Source organism: Stegostoma tigrinum, chromosome 9, assembly GCF_030684315.1.
Source record: "Stegostoma tigrinum isolate sSteTig4 chromosome 9, sSteTig4.hap1, whole genome shotgun sequence".
NCBI classification, from domain to species: Eukaryota; Metazoa; Chordata; class Chondrichthyes; order Orectolobiformes; family Stegostomatidae; genus Stegostoma; species Stegostoma tigrinum.
The window spans coordinates 744,766-766,063 of record NC_081362.1 but is presented as its reverse complement, the minus strand read 5'-3'; the positions used below and the strand labels follow the sequence as shown (position 1 = coordinate 766,063).

The following is a 21,298-nucleotide window of genomic DNA, read 5'->3' as shown; positions in this document are numbered from 1 at the left end:
TTAAGTGTAAAAAGTTTAAATTTTGTTTTATTACTTTTGAAGTGTTTACAGGAATACTGGACTATCCACTGAACTCCTGCAAAGTTTCACAGGCAAAATAACATCTGCAGTATTTCTGCCTTTAGAATTGTTTGTCAGGGACAGGCTAGGTACAGAAACAATGTCATCCTTTTAGTGACATGTAAGCATCAATCGTCATCCCAAGTAATGAGGTGGAACACAGCAGGGACTCTAGGCAGAACACTGTAGTGAATAGTAATTGTGAAGCAGTGGTCATGGTAAGTGCACTCATTAACCCGACAACTTGCGAGGTGTCATGGCGATGGAACTGATCTGTTATTCCAGTGGAATCCACTGGCTGAGCGCAGCAACAGTGACAGTAGTTTAGCCCTTTGCACTGATTTAATAGAAGGTTTGGTCCATACACTGCAAGTATTTGTGCTTCATAAATGGATATTTACTGAGAAGGGGGTCAGTTAGTTCACTTGGCTGTTTGGCTGATCTGTGAAATGGAATGATGCTAACAGTTTGAGTTCCATTCCCACATCGGCTGAGATTACTATGAAGGATTTTGGCCCTGAGGTTGAACCACTATCAGACATCTCTGTGTAACAAGAGAGCAGCCCTATCTTCTGACTGACTGTGATGACCTTTATCCCTTTATTTACCAAGGCTGAAGGAGGCTCTAGGCATAATTATGATGTGACAGGAGCACCAGAGCCAGTCCTTAAGATGCTGCTGCTGGATATTTCAAGTAGAAGTCATCAAGGACTTGGAGACTAGGCTGATGACAGGAGCTTCCCGAAAAGGATGTGCAGGTTAAAAGGGTCAGATTTAAATTGCAATGTGGTGACAGCACAGTGGATTATGTTATTGAACTCCAATCGTTAGCTTTCAAGAATCCAGAACAGGTGAGCTGACCGGTGCCTGTTGACCCATATCCCAACAAATGGCCATCTGTCCCTCTCCAGCTGTTGCAGTTGACCTTGGAGTGCATTGGAGCCAGTCCAGAGAAGGTTTACCAGGTTGACCCCTGCATGGAAGGGCAGCCTTATGAGGAGACGTCACATGTGTTAGGCCTTTACTCAGTTTAAAGGAATGAGCGGCAACCTCATTGACAAGTACCCTTAGTATCTTGTTTCAGTGAGGTTGCCGCACATTCTTCTAAACTGAGTAAAGGCCTAACACGTGACGTCTCCTCATAAGGCTGCCCTTCCATACAGGGGTCAACCTGGTAAACCTCCTCTGGGCTGGCTCCAATGCCAGCGCTCCAAGTACAACTTTCCTTGGGTGTTGGAGTGCCTTGTACAGTTTTAGCAAGTCATCCCGATTTTCATACTGCATTCCAGTTTAAATGTTTAAAACTCTTTTTGAAACCATTATAAGTTTGTTGTTTCATTTATTCATTTTATTTTCACTTCTTTTGTTAATATTCTGTTTTATTGTTTGTGAAACCTGCCACATTGTGTATTAATGTTTCAGTGAGAGACCACTTTATAAAATTAAAGCTTAAAATATGATCCATCAAGCCAGGCTTCAGTGTGAGATCTGATTTTTTTGCCAGGAACAACATCACTGGGATTGTAACGCTTTCCTTGTCTTCCTTGGTTAGCCATGTTTGGATTATCCCCTTCCTAGAATCCTCCTTTCTTACTCGGATTTATCTTTGTTCTGAACCTTGAACTATTTTCTTTAATGTCGGTCACTGTTCATCAACCTTCTTTTCTTCCATATTCCCTTTGCAGTCTGCTCCAGCTAACCTGGCCCTCATTGCGTTGTGATTATCTATATTTAAGTACAGCAACTTTGTTTTGATTTATTACTGTCACATGTACTGAGAAACAGTGAAAAGTATTGTTTTGCATGCTATCCAGAGAAATCATACCTTACGTAAGTACGTTGGGGTAATAGAACAGAATGTAGAATATAATGTTACAGCTACAGAGAAGGTGTCCAGAAAAATCAACGTTAATATGAGAGGCCCGTTCATAAGTCTAGTAACAGCAGGAAAGAAGCTGTTCTCGAATCTGTAGGTGGTTTCCAACCTGAGTTTCTCACCCCCAGGCTGACTGCTTAATTCTGCCATGTTACAGTCACTGTTTCCTCGGAAATCTTTTATTCTGATATCAGTTACTAATTTTCCTCCTGGCTACACATCACCAGATCAAAAATAGCCAGATCCTTGGTTGGATCCTTAACATGTTATTCTAGCAAACTGTCTGAAACATAGAACATAGAACAATACAGCGCAGAACAGGCCCTTCGGCCTCCATGTTGTGCTGACCTGTGAACTAATCTAAGCCCCTCCTCTACACTATCCCATCATTATCCATATGCTTATCCAAGGACTGTTTAAATGCCCCTAATGTGGCTGAGTTAACTACATTGGCAGGCAGGGCGCTCCACACCCTTACCACTCTGAGTAAAGAACCTGCCTCTGACATCTGTCTTAAATCTATCACCCCTCAATTTGTAGCTATGCCCCCTTATTCAAGCTGAAGTCCTCATCATCGTAAAAAGACCCTCACTGTCCACCCTATCTAATCCTGTGATCATCTTGTATGTCTCTAACATCTGCGAGGATGCCTCTGCTAAATTGATTTTCTCAATGTAGCTGAAAAAAAATCATCAATTTTGGTGATTGAGAGGCTTTGGGAGCAAGATATTGCTCTATTATTGTAATATACATGTATTACAATATGTGTGAGACTGTTCTAAATGATATTCTTATTTCCTCCACCTTTTTATTTTAGCAGATGAACCTTTAAGTGTTAAAATAAGTGAAAATGGTTGGGCCTGGCTGGTTTGTGGTGAAAAACTGATTGTCTGGAAGATTGGCCAGATGCCCATTTCAAAGGTAATAAGCACTCATTCCATGTTTCAACATGTTGCTGACCGTTGAATCTCCAGTTGTTAAAAGATTACCCATTCACGTGCTTGTCCAGGTTGTGAGCACAAGGTCAACTTGACCCATCAGTGCAGCACTGATAGAGGTGCTCTCTTTTAGATGAAACATTAAACCTTATCTCGGTCTGCTTGCTCAAGTGAACATAAATGATCTCATTGCAATGCCTGGAAAATTATTCCTGGTGCTCTTACCAGAGTAAATCATCTGATATTTTCATGATGTTGTTTGTGGGATGTTTCTGCACAGTCTGGCCACCATGTTTCCTTCCTTAAAACAGTGACTGCACTTCATATTTATTTCATTGTTTGTAAATGTTTTGAGGCTATCCTGAAGATGTACACTTAGAAATTTCTTAGAATCATCAAGAGTTTATGACACAGAAGATGACCCTTATGTCTGTATTGGCTGAAAATTGAGCCCCACAGCCAAATACCAATTTCTTGCATATAGTTCATAGCCTGTAAGTTACAAGACTTCAGGTGCATATTTACTCACCGTTTTCACAAGATTCAGCTACCTCTGCTACCCTATCAGGCAGTGATTTCTAGATCCCTGCAACATTCTGAATGAAAACATTTTTCCTTACGTAATCCTACCACCAGTCTCTTTAAATCAATACATCTTAGCCCCGACCTTTCCGCTAGACAACTAGCCACTTCCACCGTATCCACCCCTGCCACAATTTTGGGCATCTCGATCAAATCTCCTGTCAGCCTCCTTGTTCCATGGAGAACAATCCCAGTCAACCCAATCTTGTCTCATAACAGTATTATTCCAGTTCTGACAATATCCTTATGAGCCTCCACTATGCTCCATGCAGTGCGTTTACATCCTTTTTCTTGTGGACCCTGTTTTGTAATAGACTTAAACTTTTTATTTGTCTTTCATATATACCCCAGAGGTGCATTTTGAAATGGCTGTTGGGAACCGCAGACCCAGCCATCATGTTCTATCTGTTCTCTCTGTAGCCATGAATCTTCATAAGTTTGTTGGTCATCTTGAACTTTCTCACGAATATCAAACTGTCCTATGCTGAACAGTTGGCTCGATGGTGAAGGAATAATGTACTATAACCCAGGGGAAAAACACCCAACATGTATAGGTATAACTGCTGCCATCTTTCAATCCGGATGCTGGCATCCATTCATAACGAGATTGTCAGTCTAGTGTCTGATGCTGAATTCAGGTTTGAAGTGTTGATTGGCCTGTTCATGTTCTTGTGATCCTTTGTTCACTCGTAGGGGGAAGATTCATGCTGAGCTGAAGCAGTTCATGTCAGCTGGCAGAGCAGTGACAGCAGTTTGATCAGTGGGGATTACATTAAGCTTGTAAACCCAAAATAAAAGTTGTCCCCGACCCAATATGCTACTCTTGTCTTAAAACAATCTGTTTAGTAAAATGTTAATGCGTAGTAAACATGGACCTATTCAGTTAAGTGAAATGAAAAGTGCCGGGAAGCAACATCCATTTCAATGTTGCATTAGGAGAAAAGACAGGATGCGGCAAATGTTTTCTCGTGGACAGACATTCCAACGAGAAACTATCACTGCGCAACCCACACACCTGTGTGGATGTACCCACACATACAGACACCCACTCGCTGATGTGGATTATCAGCTGCCCCTATTTATTTCAGTTAAGATGTTATAGAAAACCAGGAAGGAATCGTGGTGTTATGAGTTGGAGAACTTGGGATAAAGAGTTATGAATTTAAATTGTGATTAAAATTCTTCATATTTGGAATTGAATCTCATGCTTTTCAGCTTTAGAAATATTTAATAGAAAAATAAATTGTACAGATTTCACTCAGCATGTTTCTGGAGATTTTATAAAACTTTGTCTTTTGTTTTTCCCCTTCTCTCCCTAGTTTTCTGTGTGTAAAGAATTCCAGTTGCCACCTTGTGATCTCCCGTATGTTGCAGACCTTGTCGCTTTATCTCATCCGGATGAGTATAGTTCCTTGCAGGTGAGGACCTCAGTGCTGAGAGTGACTGTTGTGGATGAACATCACAAAGGCCAGTAAGTCCTTGGACATGCTGGAATGCATCATAACATTCTAAAGGAAGTGGTCATAGTGTGAGGGTTGCACTGGCAGTAATCTTCCAAGAATCCTTTCATTCAGGAAGCGTCCCAGAGGATTGGCAAACTGCCAATTTCCAAAAGTTGTTCGCTAAGATCCTGCCCAGAAAGGTGACTTAAGGAGTAAGTGGGATGGCATGTTAACGCACGTAGAGGATTGGCTAACTAGAAGACAGATTTTGGATGAAACAGGCACTTTCAAGATGGCAACCTGTAACTGGTGCAGTGTCCCCAGTGATCTGTGCCAGGACCACAATTATTTACGATACATGTTAATGACTTGGAAGTGAATATACTATAACTGGGTTGGCAGATGAAACTCAAATAGATGGGAAGTAACGAGGATAGCCACAAAGAGTCCCCACAGGGATATAGACAGGTTAAGTGAGTGAGCCCAAATTTGGCCGATGGAGTTTAATGTGGGGACAAATGTGAGGTTTGGCACTGGTAGAACGAATGGAGGAGCTGAATATTATTTAAATGGAGACAAACTGCAGAAAGCTAGAGCGTAGGAGGGACTTAGGTGTTCCGGTGCATGAATTACAAAAGTTACTGTCCAGATTCGTAATGTAACAGGGACGTAAAGCGGGGGGATTGACCTTTCATTCGAAGGGAATGAAACATAAAAATAAGCAAGTCTTATTCAAGGCACTAGTCAGACCATAGCTGGAATGCTGTGAACAGTTTTGGATCCCTTATCTACTGGAAGACATACTGGAATTGAAGGCAGTCCAGAGAAGAGTTTGATCTTGGGTATGAAGGGATTTTATTTGAGGAGAAGTTGAGTACTTTGGGCTAGTATTTGTTAGCATTTAGAGGTAAAGAGATTTTGCTGGAATGTATAATTTTTGAGTACCTTGACAGGGTAGTTGTTGCCAGGTTGTGCTCCCTTGTGGGAAAGTGCAGGATTGAAGGACTTAACCTGAGTAATGGGGTTGCCCACTTAAGGCTATGGTGAAGAGTCATTTCTTTGAGGGTTGTGAATCTGTGGAATCGTTAACGTACAAACATAAAAGATAGGAACAGGGAGGTCATTCAGCCCTTCGAGCATGCTCTGCCATTCATCACGATCATAGCTGATCATCCAACTCGATAGCCTAATCCTGCTTTCTCCCCATAACATTTGATCTCATTCACCCCAAGTGCCAGATCTAGTTGCCTGTTGAATACATTCACTGTTATTTCCTGTGATTATGAATTCCACAGACTCACCGCTCTTTGGGCAAAGAAACGTCTCCTCATCTCTGTCCTAATTGGTGTACCCCAAATCCTCATACTGTAAGTGCTGGTTCTGGACACACCCACCATCAGGAACATTCTCCCTGCATCTACTCTGTCCAGTCCTGTTAGAATATTAAGTCTGTATGAGATTCTCCCTCATTTGTCTGAACACCAGTGAAAACAATCCCAACCTAGTCAATGTCACCTCTAATGTCAGACCTGCAATCCCCGGAAACAACCTGGTAAGCCTTCACTGCACTCCCTTGAGAACAAGAGCATTCTTCCTCAGAAAAGGAGACTGTTCTGTGCTGTACTGTTCTATGTTCTATGTTCTAAAAGGAGACAAAAAATACACGCAATATTCCAGGTGTAGTCTCACCAAGGCCCTGTATAACTGCAACAACACATCCCTGCTCCTGTACTCAAAACCTCTTGCAATGAAGGCCAACGTACCATCTGCCTGCTGCACCTGCATGCTTACCTTCAGTGACTGGTGTGCAAGGACACCCAGGTCCCACTGCACACTCCCCTTCCCCAATATACAGCCATTCAGGTAGTAACCTGCCTCCTGTTTTTGCTTCCAAAGTGATTAACCACATTTATTCAAATGATGCAGCATCTGCCATTGATTTGCCTGCTCACCCAACCTGTTCAGATTCCTCTGAAGGATCTCTGCTTCCTCGTCACAGTTCACCCTCCCACCCAACTTGCTATCATCTGCAAACTTTTGAGATGATACACTTTGTTCCCTCATCCAAATTATTAATATGTATTGTGAATAGTTGGGGTCCCAGCACCGGTACCTGTGGCACCCGACTAGTTGCTGCCTGCCAATTTGTAAAGGACCCATTAGTTCCTACTCTTTTGTTTCCTCTCTGCTAACCTGTTTCCAATCCATCTTAGTACACTTTCCCCAATCCCATGTGCTTTAATCTTGCACATTAATCACTTACTGCAGAGGGCTGTAGAGGTTGAATGGTTAAGTGTGATCAAGGCTGAGATGGGCATATTTTATCAGTAGGAGAATCAAGAGTTATAGGAAGAAGGCAAGAAAGCAGAATTCAGGATTGTCAGATCAGCCATGGTCTCATTGAAGGTGGAGCAGACTCAGTGAGGCTTATGACTTACTTCTCCTTCTCCATCTCAAGGTCTGCTGCTCTTATTATCTAGGATTTGTGCACACAATCCATATTGATGTTTATAGTGCAATCCTGATGGAGTTTTCACAAAATGTACACCAAAACCAATAAATACCTGGAATTAGGCTTCAATCAACAGGTAACTGCATGTCCTCCGCAGTAACAGTCAACACTGGCATCCCCTCCAAGGATGTGTCCTCTGCCCCCAACTGCACTGTCTGTGTACCCATGATTCTGTTACCAAATACTGAACGAACGCCAGCTGCAAGTTTGCTGACAACACCACTGCAGGGGGACCGATATCTCGCGATGATGATTCAAAATACAGAAGGGAGCTAGTGGGCTTGGTGATGTGATGCAGTGAAAACAATCTCTCTCAAGGTCGGCAAAACTAAAGAACTGATCACTGACTTTAGAACGAAAGAGGAGAATACGCCCCCATCTACATTAACTGAACTGTGGTTGAGAGAGTGAAGAGCATTATGTTCTATGGAGTGATGACGGCCAGCAATCTATCCTGGACGTCCCTCATAGATGCGACAGTCGAGAACGAACAATGATGTCTTTTTTTCCCCTGAGGCAGCTCAGGAAATTTGGCTGGTCCACAAGAGCCCTCACAACTTCTACAGATGCACCGTTGAAAGCGTACTGTGCAGGTGCGTAACAGCCTAGTATGGCAACTGCTCTGCCAGGGACTGTGAGAAACGACAGAAGCGGATGTGCACAGCCCAGACCATCATGCTAGCCAGCCTTCCATTCATGGACTCCATTTACATGGCTCACTGCCACACAGAGGCTGCCAACATCATCAAAGACCCATCACGCCCTGATAATGATCTCCTACATCCTCCTCCATCAGGCAGAAGATACAGAAACCTGAACACACACCAACAGGTTCAGGAACAGCTTCCCGGCTGTTATCAGACTGACGAATGGATGCTGTCGCCTTCAATAACACTGATTTTGCTAACATTGATCTCACCGAGTGCGTGCCCCGTAAATGTAACCTGGACACTTCTGTCTAAGTCATTTTGATATGATACAACCTTTGTTTACTATGATCTGCTGGTACAGCTTGTCAACAAGGCTTTTCATTGTACTTTGGTACGCGTGACGATAAATCAGTCAGTCAATCAATAGGAGTCTAATGATGACTGTGAATCCATTGTTGATTCAGAAAAGGCCCATCTGGTTCACTAATATCTATGAGGAAAAGAAACTGTCATTCTTTACTTGGTCTGGCCTATATGTGACTCCAGACCCATAGCAATGTGATTAACACCTGACTGCCCTCTGGGCATTTAGGAATGGCCTAGGCAGTGATATCCACATTCTGTGAATGAGTTTTAAAAAATCCTATTAAAATATTCAACTACCTCATTCTGCCTTATGACTTTATCCAGCTTTCCCTTTTAAGACATCTTTACTATTTTGCCTTCAACAGCCCTGTAAAAGCAGCTTTCATGTTCTCTTAGGGACTGGTATTGATTGAACAGCTGGCAGACATTGTGTTCAATCTGTGGATAAATATCAGGCCGGCATGACTTATTTTAAAGAAATCTACATTTGACCAATGTTTTTGAAAAGAAATTACGGAAGAAAATCTCAAAGATTGAAAACAAACTGAATTGAGTTAAAATTAGGGACCAGCAGTGAGTTTACTTGGAATTATTTTTAGTTATTGCTTTAAAAGCAGATGCATGCGTAACATATACTTTAAGCCCCCAAATAAAATGGTGCTTGTGTTCCTGAAAAACAGCTTTAAGTGAAGCATTAATCTTTTATTCATTCACAGGTAGGGGCATTGCTGGCAGTGCCCAGAGGCACAGACATTTATTGCCCAATCCCTGTTGCCCTAAAGAATGCGGAGGTGAGCTGCCACCTCAAATTGCTGCAGTCCTTGGGGTGCAGAGACACCCAAGGTGCTCTTAGGAAGGGAACTGCAGGATTTTGACCCAGTTACGATGAAGGATGACATGAGACATGGAGGGGAACTTGCACCTGTTCTCAAGTACCTGCTGCCCTGGGAGCCTTAGAGTTGTAATGCATCTTTTAGCTGGTATGCAGTACAGACTGTCTGTGCCTGTGGTGGAGTTAGTGAATGTTGAACGTGTTGGATGTGCTACCAGTCTAATTGGCTGCATTGTACTCGGGAGGATCAAGCTTCTTGATTGTTGTTGAAGCTGCATTCATCCACACGTACAGCAAGTATTCCATCACTTTCCTCTTGATACATCTTATAAACGGACAGGCTTTCAGGATGCATGGTTACTTGGATAGAAACAGTTTGGAAGGGTATGAGGGACAAAACCAGGAGATTGGCACTAGGTAATGCTTGTTTGAAGAGCTGATGCAGGTATATTGGGCTGAATGGCCTCCTCGTACAAGCTAATAATCCTGTGTGTGTGAAGAATACATGCCACTTGTCAGCCCAAGCCTGGGTATTGTCCAGAATTCACTCCATGTGGATGTGGACGTGGACGCCTCTGGTATCTGAGGAATCATAAATGGTGTTGAACATTGTACAGTCACCAGCAGGTAGCCCCATGTCTGACCTTGTGATGGTGGGAAGGTCATTGATGAAGCAGCTGAGGATGGGCCGAGGACACTACCTAGAGGAACTCCTCCAGAGATGTCCTTAGGCTGAGATAAAAGATCTCCAACCACAACTGTGATAATGGGAACTGCAGATGCTGGAGAATCCAAGATAATAAAATGTGAGGCTGGATGAACACAGCAGGCCAAGCAGCATCTCAGGAGCACAAAAGCTGACGCTTCGGGCCTAGACCCTTCATCAGAGAGCTCAGAGATTTTTGTGAACAAGTGTTGCTTTTCCACACCCTCAAGCACATCTTCCATTAATTACTTGTAAATTGAGAGTAGAATGATGGGTCAGTGTGAACTTGTTCACCTTGGCAGTAAGCAAAACAAAGCAGTAGGTTGTTTAAATGGGGTGAGATTGCAGAACTGGAGCTACAGCAGGATCAGGACGTGTTGGTACATGATTACCAAGTTTGGCTACAGCAAACGGGAAAGCCTATGGCATGATATTTTATTACAGTTGTACAAGGCATTGAAAAGATCCCATGTGGAGGGACTGTGTACAGATTTGGTCTCCTCTTAGAGAGTACATAGCGTCAGAGGCAGTTCAGAGAAAGTTCGCTCAACTGATCTCCGTTTAAAATGTTATCACTTTCTTTTCTAGTCTGTGTCAGTGATGGCAGCTTCCAGACAAGGGGTGATATGTTACTGGCCGAGTATGATCCATGAGGAGTCCTGCACAGAGATCACTGTGGACCTTGGCAATGACTGGAAATGTCTGACTGCTGTATTGGTGAGTCGTATGCCGGACACTGTATGGAATAATGGAGTGAACTGTAAGCGTTTGTAACCTATAGCCATGTGTCCTTACATTGGGGCACACAGCATTTCAACAGGCAGTCAAATTCTGACTCATATGGCCTTGCACTAAATCTGTTAAATGGACCTTTTATATCTTTCTTTTTAGGGTGGTGGATTTATTCTCGCTTCTCAGAAGAACCAGTTGCTACGAATAACACCAGATGGTTCAGGCAAAGTGAGCTTCCGCCCTGTGCAGCAGGGACAGGGAATGCTATCAGGCCTTGGGCGCAGAGTCTCATCACTGTTTGGCATTTTGACACCAACTGCTGATGTTGTGGTAAGTCTTGAAGTTAGTTTGGTTCTCTGTGCAACTGCCTAATCTGTTTTTACCCTTTAAATATTGAATATATGAATATTTAAATTGCTAACTAAGACATATTATCTAGGTAGAAACTTAGTCCTTTGTCATTACAGTTTATAATACAACAAATGTAATTGTTGCTGTTGGCTTTGGTTAGAATTGTCGATCAAGTTTATTGATTAATTTTCTTTTCTGTGACAGCTGAGTTCTGTATTGTGGGATGCGGAAAATGAGTGCTTCTACACACTGACTAATTCGAGTCTGAATAAATGGGAAGTGGATGAGACGTCTGAACGCCACATTTTCAGCTGGGACTTGAATAGATCAATGAAACATGACCTGGGAGATTCTATCTGGGTAAGATATGTTAGGCAAATTTGGCTGTTTCCATTTACTTTGTAAAGTGTTTGAGAGATATGCCTGTAAAGAAGAACATATATTAATGAGATGCAGTTTTTAAAAATGAGTTGATATAAATTTTGCCCCAGTGTCTGACCTATCAGTTTTCTTGTGATCTCTCTGGTAATTCTGTGCAGTTGTACTGTCTAATTTCCAGTCTGCAGTTTGGAATTTAATCCAAGTTCAGTGGTTTTTTGAAAGGTAGAACTGAGTACAAGTACGATTTGGGGCAGGGGGTTATGGATTTTATTTGGAGGAAAAGGCAACTGCAGTTTGAAAGAGAGAAGGCAAAATCGGATGTAATGGTGTTACAGTTAAATAAAGGTAATTACAGGTGCATGAGACAGGAATTGACGAAAATCAACTGGAAACAGAGCCTAGTGGCGACGACAGTAGACCAACAATGGCAGGAGTTTCTGGGTGTAATTGAGGACACAGGACAGAGGTTCATCCCAAAGAAAAGAAAGATTATCCGGGGTGGGAATAGACAGCCATGACTGACAAAGGAAGTCAGGAAATATATCAAAGAAAAAGAGACAGCCTATAAAGTGGCCAAGAGCACTGGGAAATCAGAAGATTGGGAAGGCTACAAAAACAAACAGAGGATAACAGAGAGAGCAGTAAGGAAGGAGAGGATCAAATATGAAGGTAGGCTAGCTAGTCATATTAGAAATGATAGTAAAAGCTTCTTCCAATACATAAGAAACCAACGAGAGGCAAAAGTAGATATTGGGCTGCTCCAAATTGATGCTGGAAGGCTAGTGATGGGAGATAAGGAAAAAGCTGAAGAACTTAATAAGTACTTTGCGTCAGTCTTCACAGTGGAAGACATGAGTAGTATGCCAACAATTAGGGAGAGCCAGGGGGCAGAGTGGAGTACGGTAGGCATTACAAAAGAGAAAGTGCTAGAAAAGCTAAAGGGTCTAAAAATTGATAAATCTCCTGGTCCCGATGGGCTACATCCTAGAGTTCTGAGGGAGGTGGCTGAAGAAATAGTGGAGGTTTCGGTTGTGATCTTTCAAAAGTCACTGGAGTCAGGGAAAGTCCCAGATGATTGGAAAATTGCTGTTGTAACTCCCTTGTTTAAAAAAGGATCAAAAGATGGAAAATTATAGGCCGATTAGCCTAACCTCAGTAGTTGGTAAAATTCTAGAATCCATTGTCAAGGATGAGATTTCTAAATTCCTGGAAGTGCAGGGTCCGATTAGAACAAGTAAGCATGGTTTTAATAAGGGGAGATCGTGCCTGACAAACCTGTTAGAATTCTTTGAAGAGGTAACAAGTATGTTAGACCAGGGAAACCCAGTAGATGTTGTCTATCCAGACTTCCAAAAGGCCTTTGATACAGTGCCTCACGGGAGGCTGCTGAGCAAGGTGAGGGTCCATAGTGTTCGAGGTGAGCTACTGGCTTGGATTGAGGATTGGCTGTCTGACAGAAGGCAGAGAGTTGGGATAAAAGACTCTTTCTCGGACTGGCAACTGGTGACAAGTGGTGTCCCACAGGGTTCAGTGTTGGGGCCACAGCTGTTCACCTTGTATATTAATGATCTGGATGAAGGGACTGGGGGCATTCGGGTGAAGTTTGATGATATGAAGATAGGTGGACAGGCAGGTAGTACTGAGGAGGTGGGGAAGCTGCAGAAAGATTTAGACAGTTTAGGAGAGTGGTCCAGGCAATGGCTGATGAAATTCAATGTGAGTAAATGTGAGGTTTTGCACTTTGGTAAAAAGAATACAGGCATGGACTATTTTCTAAACGGTGAGAAAATTCGCAAATCAGAAGTGCAAAGGGATCTGGGAGTGTTGGTCCATGATTCTGTAAAGGTTAACTTGCAGGTAGAGTCCGTAAGTAAGAAAGCGAATGTAATGTTGTTGTTTATCTCAAGAGGGTTGGAATATAAAAGCAGCGATGTGCTTCTGAGTCTTTATAAGGCTCTAGTTAGGCCTCATTTAGAATGCTGTGTCCAATTTTGGGCCCCACACCTCAGGAAGGACATACTGGCCCTGGAACGTGTCCAGCGGGGATTCACACGGATGATCCCTGGAATGGTAGGTTTAGCGTATGATGAACGGCCAAGGATCCTGGGATTGTACTCATTAGAGTTTAGAAGGTTGAGGGGAGATCTAATAGAAACTTACAAGATAATGTATGGTTTAGAATGGGTGGACGCTGGGAAGTTGTTTCCGTTAGGCGGGGAGACTAGGACTCGTGGGCACAGCCTTAAAATTAGAGGGGGTAAATTTAAAACTGAAATGAGACGACCTTTCTTCAGCTAGAGAGTGATGGGCTTGTGGAATTCATTGCTGCAGAGTGCTGTGGAGGCCGGAACATTGGATGCCTTCAAGGCAGAGATTGACAAATTCTTGATGTCAGAAGGAATCAAGGGCTACGGGGAGAGTGCAGGGAAGTGCTGTTGAAATGCCCATCAGCCATGATTTAAATGGCGGAGTGGACTTGATGGGCCAAGTGGTCTTACTTCCACTCCTATGCCTTATGGTCTAACTGCTCCCCTGGGCTGTTTGCATATCTTGTTGATGGGTCCCTAGCAGTTAGCTGCTGACTCAACACTTCAACTGTAGATAGTTACAGGAGAACAGAAAGGAGAAATATAACTGAAAATAGAAAGAAATTTTCACACTCTGACCCTTGTCCTCAGAAGAAGTAAGGTTTTAAATTTTATGCTTTATTCTTCTGCTACACCTAGGGAGATGATGAAAATTATGAAGCCACTAAGTCTGCTATCAGTATGAGATATCTGGACTTGCAGCTGAGCAAGTAAGTAGAATTTATCTTCTTATTGATACATTTACCGGGAACATTTCTGGTAAAACTAATTTCAATCCTTTACTTGTCCCACCTCTCCATCCCTACAGTGTAGCTAGTATGTAGAAAAATAACAGCGAGGTAGGTCTCATTAATAGCTTTGCTTGAGAAGTGGCTAATCAATTCATTAAACCCTTGCCTTTGCAGACCTGGTGCAAGGTGCAAAATTGTCAACTTGACCAGTTGCATCCCCTCTGGGAGACAGACCCAAACCTGCAACTTGCAACAGAATGGAATTTATCCCGACTAGTTCTGATGATCAAGTTGAGAATTCTGTTTCTATGAGCGTTACAAATTTATACACTTGTATATGAGTCATCCCTGCCTAGTTGTCTGTGTCGATGGAGTCTAAACCAGTTGGAGAGATTGAAATTAAGGTGGACATTTCTTGTGGAGAGAAGTTGTTGACTCTCAGTCTTGCCCCTCTCATCGCACATCCAGTGTGACAGGTGCTCCCACAATGTATTTAGACAATGAATAACCACTACCCATTTCTTTAACAAATTTAACAATTTATGTGATTAATCAGGCATTTAACAGATTCTCGTCTTTTCTCTATGTTAAAATTTTTGATAACGGCTTATCCAAAAATAATCAAAGAAAATAACCTGCATTTCAGTTCTGTGTTGCATGTTACAGTACAAACAGCTATTAGCAGGTGCCATATTCCCTGTCCTTTAAAGAATAAAATCATTTTTTTCACATGTAGAAATAATTATAGAGCAGTCAAAGAAAAGAAGTTCCATATTCTTATAACATACTTCTCCATGGGTCGTATCATCATATTCCATATTCTCAACGTGACACAACACGAGATGTCTCTCTCAGACGTTTAACATCCAGGGCAATTGTTGCTCTCTGTAAAACAGTTTGACAAATTCATAAATTCTTCAACTCATTCTGTTTTAGAAATCTTTTCTTCCCAATATTTCCTTTATACTAGCAAAAGTTACTTTCCAACCATTTCTCTGCTTCAGGAGATTTGTCCACAGTGTTCAACAGAATTTTATTTTCTCAGATTGCCCTGTGCCCTTCCTTCAGAAGGTTAGACAAATACACCTCTACCTATTGCTTCCACTAGTGCCAGTACTTTATTATTTTTTTTCTTTTATTGGCATCCCAGTCCAATGAACAATATTTTGTTTATACTTTTTTTGATGAACCCTGCCATAGTGAAATATTCATCTGAAAAATTGGCATGTGGATCATCTGTAACAAATGACTAATTTCAGTCTCCCAGGCCTGGAAAATTGAGAGCACATTTCTTTGAATTTAATTTTTTTGATGTTCACATCCTCCCAGCACCACTTCAACTACAGCATGTTTTAGCATGGTACTCTGTTCCAATAGGTTGTTACTGATATTGGGTCTAGCTGCACAACCAGTTCAACCAGCCAATGAAATTATGTCACTGTTCTGCTTGTAGTTTGGATACTTGTTTAGAAGGTTTCCAAACAGGAGTGAAAGATTAGATGAGTGTCAGGGAAGGTTAGTGATAGGATGGTGGCTTTAAAAGACTGGGGACCAAAGCTTAGGAGAAGCTCGGGGTGTAGTCACTACTAGAGCACAGCAGAAATAGAAGTTGGTTGAGAAAGAGTTTTCCGGTTGAGGAAGGAGGGGCTTAGTGGAAGTGATTAATGATTTGAGGGAGAGTTGGGATGTTTTGCCAAGGCAGCAACACCCAACAAATTCCCTTTCATATTTGTTCCAAAACACCACCCTTTCTGTGAACTTTATGCATGGGTTGAGAGTTGCATATGGCAAAATGGTTGGAGAAGAAGGTTGTATTTACATGAATGATGGAGTCGAAGACTTGGATTTAGGGAAGGAATTATGATAAGTGTTAACTGCGTGGAATCAACAAAGTAGGAATGCAACATGACCCATCTGTTGAAAATGGCGCCAATTCCAGTTAGCTGATTGAGGCTTGGTGGAGTTCTTACCTTACAGCATCCTAACTGATATCCTCTAATACCATAATTTAGCTCACATCTTTGTTAGGCAGTCCCTGGGAATCTTGTTTCCACTGTAGTGAGATGCATTCTGAAATGCTGGTAAGTCCAATGATCAATCTGCCAACTCTGACACATGGGGCTGGTGATTCTTCAAGCGTTAGGCAGATGCATGGTTTAGAGGATTGTACGCTTTTCTCTGACGCTGCAGCTTCGCTTCTCTGTCCTCCCAATGACATGTCTTATAATAGTAAGTGTCTTTCTGAGCACACCATCTCCAGTTTGGTCAGTCACAAGTCATGGGCTCCCGTAAAGTCAGCAAGAAATGAGTAACTTCTTCACAAATGCTTTGAAGATGTCGTGAAAGTGTTTTTGCTGTTCTCCTGGGAATCTCCTGCCTTAACTGAATTCCTAAATCAGCGCCATAAGTTCATCTCTTCCTATTTTGGAGGGTGGACATTTCTCCCACTTGTTCTCTGTCTGTCTCATGTATTGTGTGTGCTGGGAAATACATGAACTCACGCTTCTGGGTTGCACTGTCATGTAGCTGCCCTTCAGGGGATGATGAAAATGTTTTATAACCAAAGCCTTGACTTTAGTTGGAGTACTTTTGAAGATCAAGTACTGTTGTTTTATGCCACTCTTTTGACAGAGTATTGTTTTAAATTTTAAATTCTACTGTAAGATGCAGAAGCAGAGTTAGGCCATTCAGCCCATTGAGATTTCTCTGCCACTCACTGAGATTCTGGCTGATCTGATTCCTCAATTCCACTATGTTGCCTTTCCTCTGTACCCCTTGAGTCTCTTATTGAATAAAAATGTGTCTCTCACAGCCATGTTGCCCCTTTTGTTTTTCAGAGAGGGTCTGGTGATTTTGACAGCAGCCTGGAGCCATACAGATTCTCCCTGCCTAATCTACTATATTTTAACCACCTTGCAAGATCAAGGCTGTCACATATCTGATGAAATAAGAGTGGAGGTCACTGAGTATTGTCCACCATATCATCAGGTAAAACTTGGATGGGGTATCTGCTTTTTGTGGAACTTGTATCATGGAATGTAACTGAGGAGATTTGAATAAATGCATTTAAGATGAAGCTAGATAAGTGCAGGACAGGGAAAAGAATTGAATGTACAATTAGGTCAAGTACAATAAAGTAAGAAAAATTGTGTGGAGAATAAATACCTAAACGGATCAGTGGAATGAAAGACTTGTTTGGACAGCAACAGTTGCTCTGAAGAGAGAATTTCTTCATTAAAAGTGTTACAAATGCATGCTATAATGTTGATGGTGCATTTTTTTTAAACTTCATGCTTCAATTCATAGTTTAATTTGGCATGTTTCTTCGTGACTTAGTTTATATGGCATGGAAATATTAAACAATTTCTGTTTTCTATAACCTAACAAAGTGGACTATTTCAATTATTCAACCTTAAAATCTGTAGCATCTGCAACATGGGTTTCCAAATAATGACTGGTGTTGCAGTGTGTAGCAGTGATGAACTGGGAGCACTGTTTGGTACCAATATAAACAGTTGTAATTGAGGGATTGGGAGTGGAGAGGTACAGGCTAGGTGCAGAAGTATTTGGATTGGTGGCCTAGAGTCATGGGGAGATTGGAGATGTGCCCTGACTGAACATGCAGCCACTGAGGTGGGCTGTGGGGAGAGGCTGAATAAGCCGTGGTTGTTTGAAGCAGAGAAGGCTGAGAGGGGACTTGACTGAGGTGTATAAGACTGAGGTGCATGGAGAAAGTGGAATTAAAGCAACAGTTCCCCTTCGTTGAAGGTTCCAGTGTCAAAAGGGCATAAGTTTAAAGTGAGAGGCAGGAGGTTTAGAGGGGATTTGAGGAAGATGTTGTTAACCAACAGGATGGTGAGAATCTGGAATGCTCTACCTGCGAGGGTAGTTGAGGCAGGAACCATTTACAAAGTATTTGGATGAGCACTTGAAGTCTTATAACGTTAAGGCTACAGGCCACGTACTGGAAATGGGACTTGTATAGATTTAGATTAGTTCCGTTTGTGTGCGGACTCAATGTATGATTTTATGAAATTGGGCTGCATATGAATGTGTATTTGTTAGAATAGTGCTGCTCATGTCTTACCCCACATTATCTAACACGAGTTTCAAACAGGTCATGCTGATTCTAACAATGGGAGGGTTTAAAGTTTTAAGGTATTTCAGTAACTTTAGTGTGTCTTTTTGTTGAACTGACTCTGCTGATGGGAACAATTATGAAGAAGAGTCATATTGGACTCGACATTAATTATGTTTTTCTCTTTGCACAGAAGCTAACGGACATGGTGAATTTCTGCAGCATTCTGTTTGTTTCTGTCATTTAACTTTAACAACTCCATTTCAGACGGATGAGCTACCATGTCAGCGATTCTTGATTCCAGATTTTGCAAGCCCAGCTGCTTATCTCTATACGTACGATTTGGTATTTGCATGCTGCACAGGTACAGCAAGAGCCCGTTTGCCCCAGGAGAAACTTATCCTAAATATGCCAGGTACGCAGTCACCAAAACTTTACTCACCAGCTGGTTGTAAAATATTTTCAGGCACACTGGTTCTAAATTGACGAGTTGCTTGGAAGTATCATGGATGTAGGATGCCAAATTCACCAAGGGCACTGTTATGCATGAGGAGTTTTATTCACCGGTTGCAGCATACTCTGTTTCATGTTTTTTTTTAGGTAGGTCACTGCTATTGTAAACTGCTGTTGACGCACAGTCTGTCCCTAAGAGTACAGATCAGATTTGGGCAGTGCAAGATGTTAAGACCAGAAATTGGGGGGAAGGCAGTGGCTGAGTGACATTATCGCTGGACTGTTAATCCAGACAGTGGACCTAGGTTTAAATGCTGGAATTTGAATTGAACATTTTTATTAAAAAACTGTGGAATTAAGAATCTAATGATAGCCATGAATCTGTTGCTGATTGAACCAGATGAGTTTTCCCCAACACTCGTCCTTTAGGGAGAGAAACTGCCATCCTTATGCTGGGCTTATATGTGAGTCCAGACCCACAGCATTGTGGTTGATTCTTAACTGCCCTCTGGGCAATTAGGGATGGGCAATGAATGCTGCCTGACCAGCGATACCCTCGTCAAGTGAATGATTTTTATTTTAAATCCAGTGTCCAGCACAAAAACTGAATAAGATAACCCCACTCCCAATAAGAGATTAATTTAAATTGATTTCAGAAACACTACTGTTTATCAAAATGTTAAACATGAGGGAGGTAAAAGTGACTTCCTTTGATGTCAAGACCACGTTTGACTGAGTGTGGCACAAAGGGGCCTGAGCAAAACTAACATCAATGCAAGTCGAGGAAAACTGTCCACCGATTGAGTCATACCTGGCAAAAAAAATGGTTCTGTTGAAGGTCAGTCACCTCAAATCCAGGACATCACTGCAGGAGTTCTTCAGGGCGTGTCCAAGGCCCAACAATCTTCAGCTGCTTCATCAATAACCTTCCCTCCATCGTAAGGTCACATGGGGGTGTTTGCTGATGATTGCATAATGTTTAGAACCATTCATAACAACTCTGATTCTGAAGTAGCCCATACTCAAATGCAGCAACATTTTGGCATTATCCATGTTTGCACTGAAATGGCAAGATACTTCTGTGTCACAGAAATATCAGCCCATGACCATTGAGAATCTAACCATTGTCCCTTGCCATTGAATAGTGTTACCCAGTGTCAATATTCTGAGGATTACCATTGAACAGAAACTGAACTGGACTAACCATATAACAAAGGTGGCTACAAGATCAGATCAAAGGCTAGCAATCCTGTAGCAAGTGACTCATCTCCTGACTTTCCAAAGTCTGCCTACATTACAGCTACAAATCGGGTGTGTGATGGAACAATCTCCTCTTCCTTGTATTAGTGCAGCTCCAACAACATTTGAAGCTTGATAACCATCCAAGACAAAGTAACCCGCTTGATTGGCATCACCGCTGCAAACATTCTCTCTCCACCATTGTCGCGCAGCAGCTGTGTAACATCTACAAGATGCACTGCAGAATCTCACGGTGATCTCTCTACTTACTAGAAGGGCAAGACGGTTGAGACATGAGACTGTCTGTGTCTGGAAATTCCTGTTCAAGGCACTCACTATTTGACCTGGAACCATTCCATTGTTCTTCACTGCAGTTGGAAGTACCATTTGCGGTGCCTTCCCTCGTTTCTTTGGAATTCCTTCCTGAACCCCTGTATCTCACTTGGTCTTTTAAAGCTTATTTCTTGGATCGAGGGTTTGATTACCTGCTTCAATACCTGCTCGAATGGCTTGATGTAAAATCTTGCACAGCAGCAAGTGACTTATGTTAATGATGCCATATAAATAATTGCTGATAACCCATCAGTTTCTGCATTAGTTGTTGAATGTTCTTACTAATTTTGCAGGTGATGGTATCCTGGGAGCTGGAAGTTTTACTGGATTGCCTGTCCTCTTCTGCAGGAACAGTGGTTTGGTTGTTGCTCGCCCCAAGGAAAGTGTGTCAATGTTACCTGAAAATATTGAAGATTCTCTGGCCTTAGCAGCATCTGAGGTAATGGTGCAGACTTCTGTAGTATATGACCTATGATGGAATATCTAAAATGAAAATGGAGAGTGCTGGATATACTTAGATCAAGTAGCATCTTCAGAGAGAAACAGAAGTAAAGTTTCATATCAGTGAACTTCTGTCAGAAACGACTGACTTGAATTGGAATATCACAGGTTTGGCAATTCCTTCAGTTGCCTTTTTGGAGGTGGAGTGAGGAAATGAAGTGCCTCCTGCACTAGATCTTGTTGACAGTGTTGATCTGATGTCCATACTGAGGGACTTCATTCCTAATCTGATCTCAACTGGTCCATTAGATTCTGCTGAATTTGAAAAAGGCTGGAGCCACTATCCTCTGTTATGTTAGTGATGAGTTGAGAGTATTTTAGGCAATGTGTGGCCCATGTTTCTGTAGTTTTTTTTTGTTATTTTTATAATCAACCTGTTCCGAGATGTTATCACCCACCTCTGGAAAAGGTGGGACTTGACACTGCCACTGAGCCTCAAGGGACCAAC

The 21,298-nt window shown here is 42.1% G+C and overlaps 1 protein-coding gene across 2 annotated transcripts in view; it reads left to right on the top strand.

Moving 5' to 3' along the window:
- nup133 (nucleoporin 133) overlaps positions 1–21,298 on the top strand; it is a 50,867-nt gene that overhangs the window by 4,572 nt on the left and 24,997 nt on the right. Inside the window, exons 3-11 of one of the 2 annotated variants that reach the window (XM_048536187.1) lie at positions 2,757–2,857; positions 4,776–4,874; positions 10,553–10,681; positions 10,856–11,026; positions 11,252–11,407; positions 14,155–14,225; positions 17,084–17,234; positions 18,592–18,739; positions 20,643–20,788. In XM_048536187.1, coding sequence (XP_048392144.1) covers positions 2,757–2,857; positions 4,776–4,874; positions 10,553–10,681; positions 10,856–11,026; positions 11,252–11,407; positions 14,155–14,225; positions 17,084–17,234; positions 18,592–18,739; positions 20,643–20,788 — 1,172 coding nt within the window. Of the gene's footprint in view, positions 1–2,753; positions 2,858–4,775; positions 4,875–10,552; positions 10,682–10,855; positions 11,027–11,251; positions 11,408–14,154; positions 14,226–17,083; positions 17,235–18,591; positions 18,740–20,642; positions 20,789–21,298 lie in introns of both variants that reach the window. The other variant, XM_048536186.1, reaches the window with a different exon arrangement.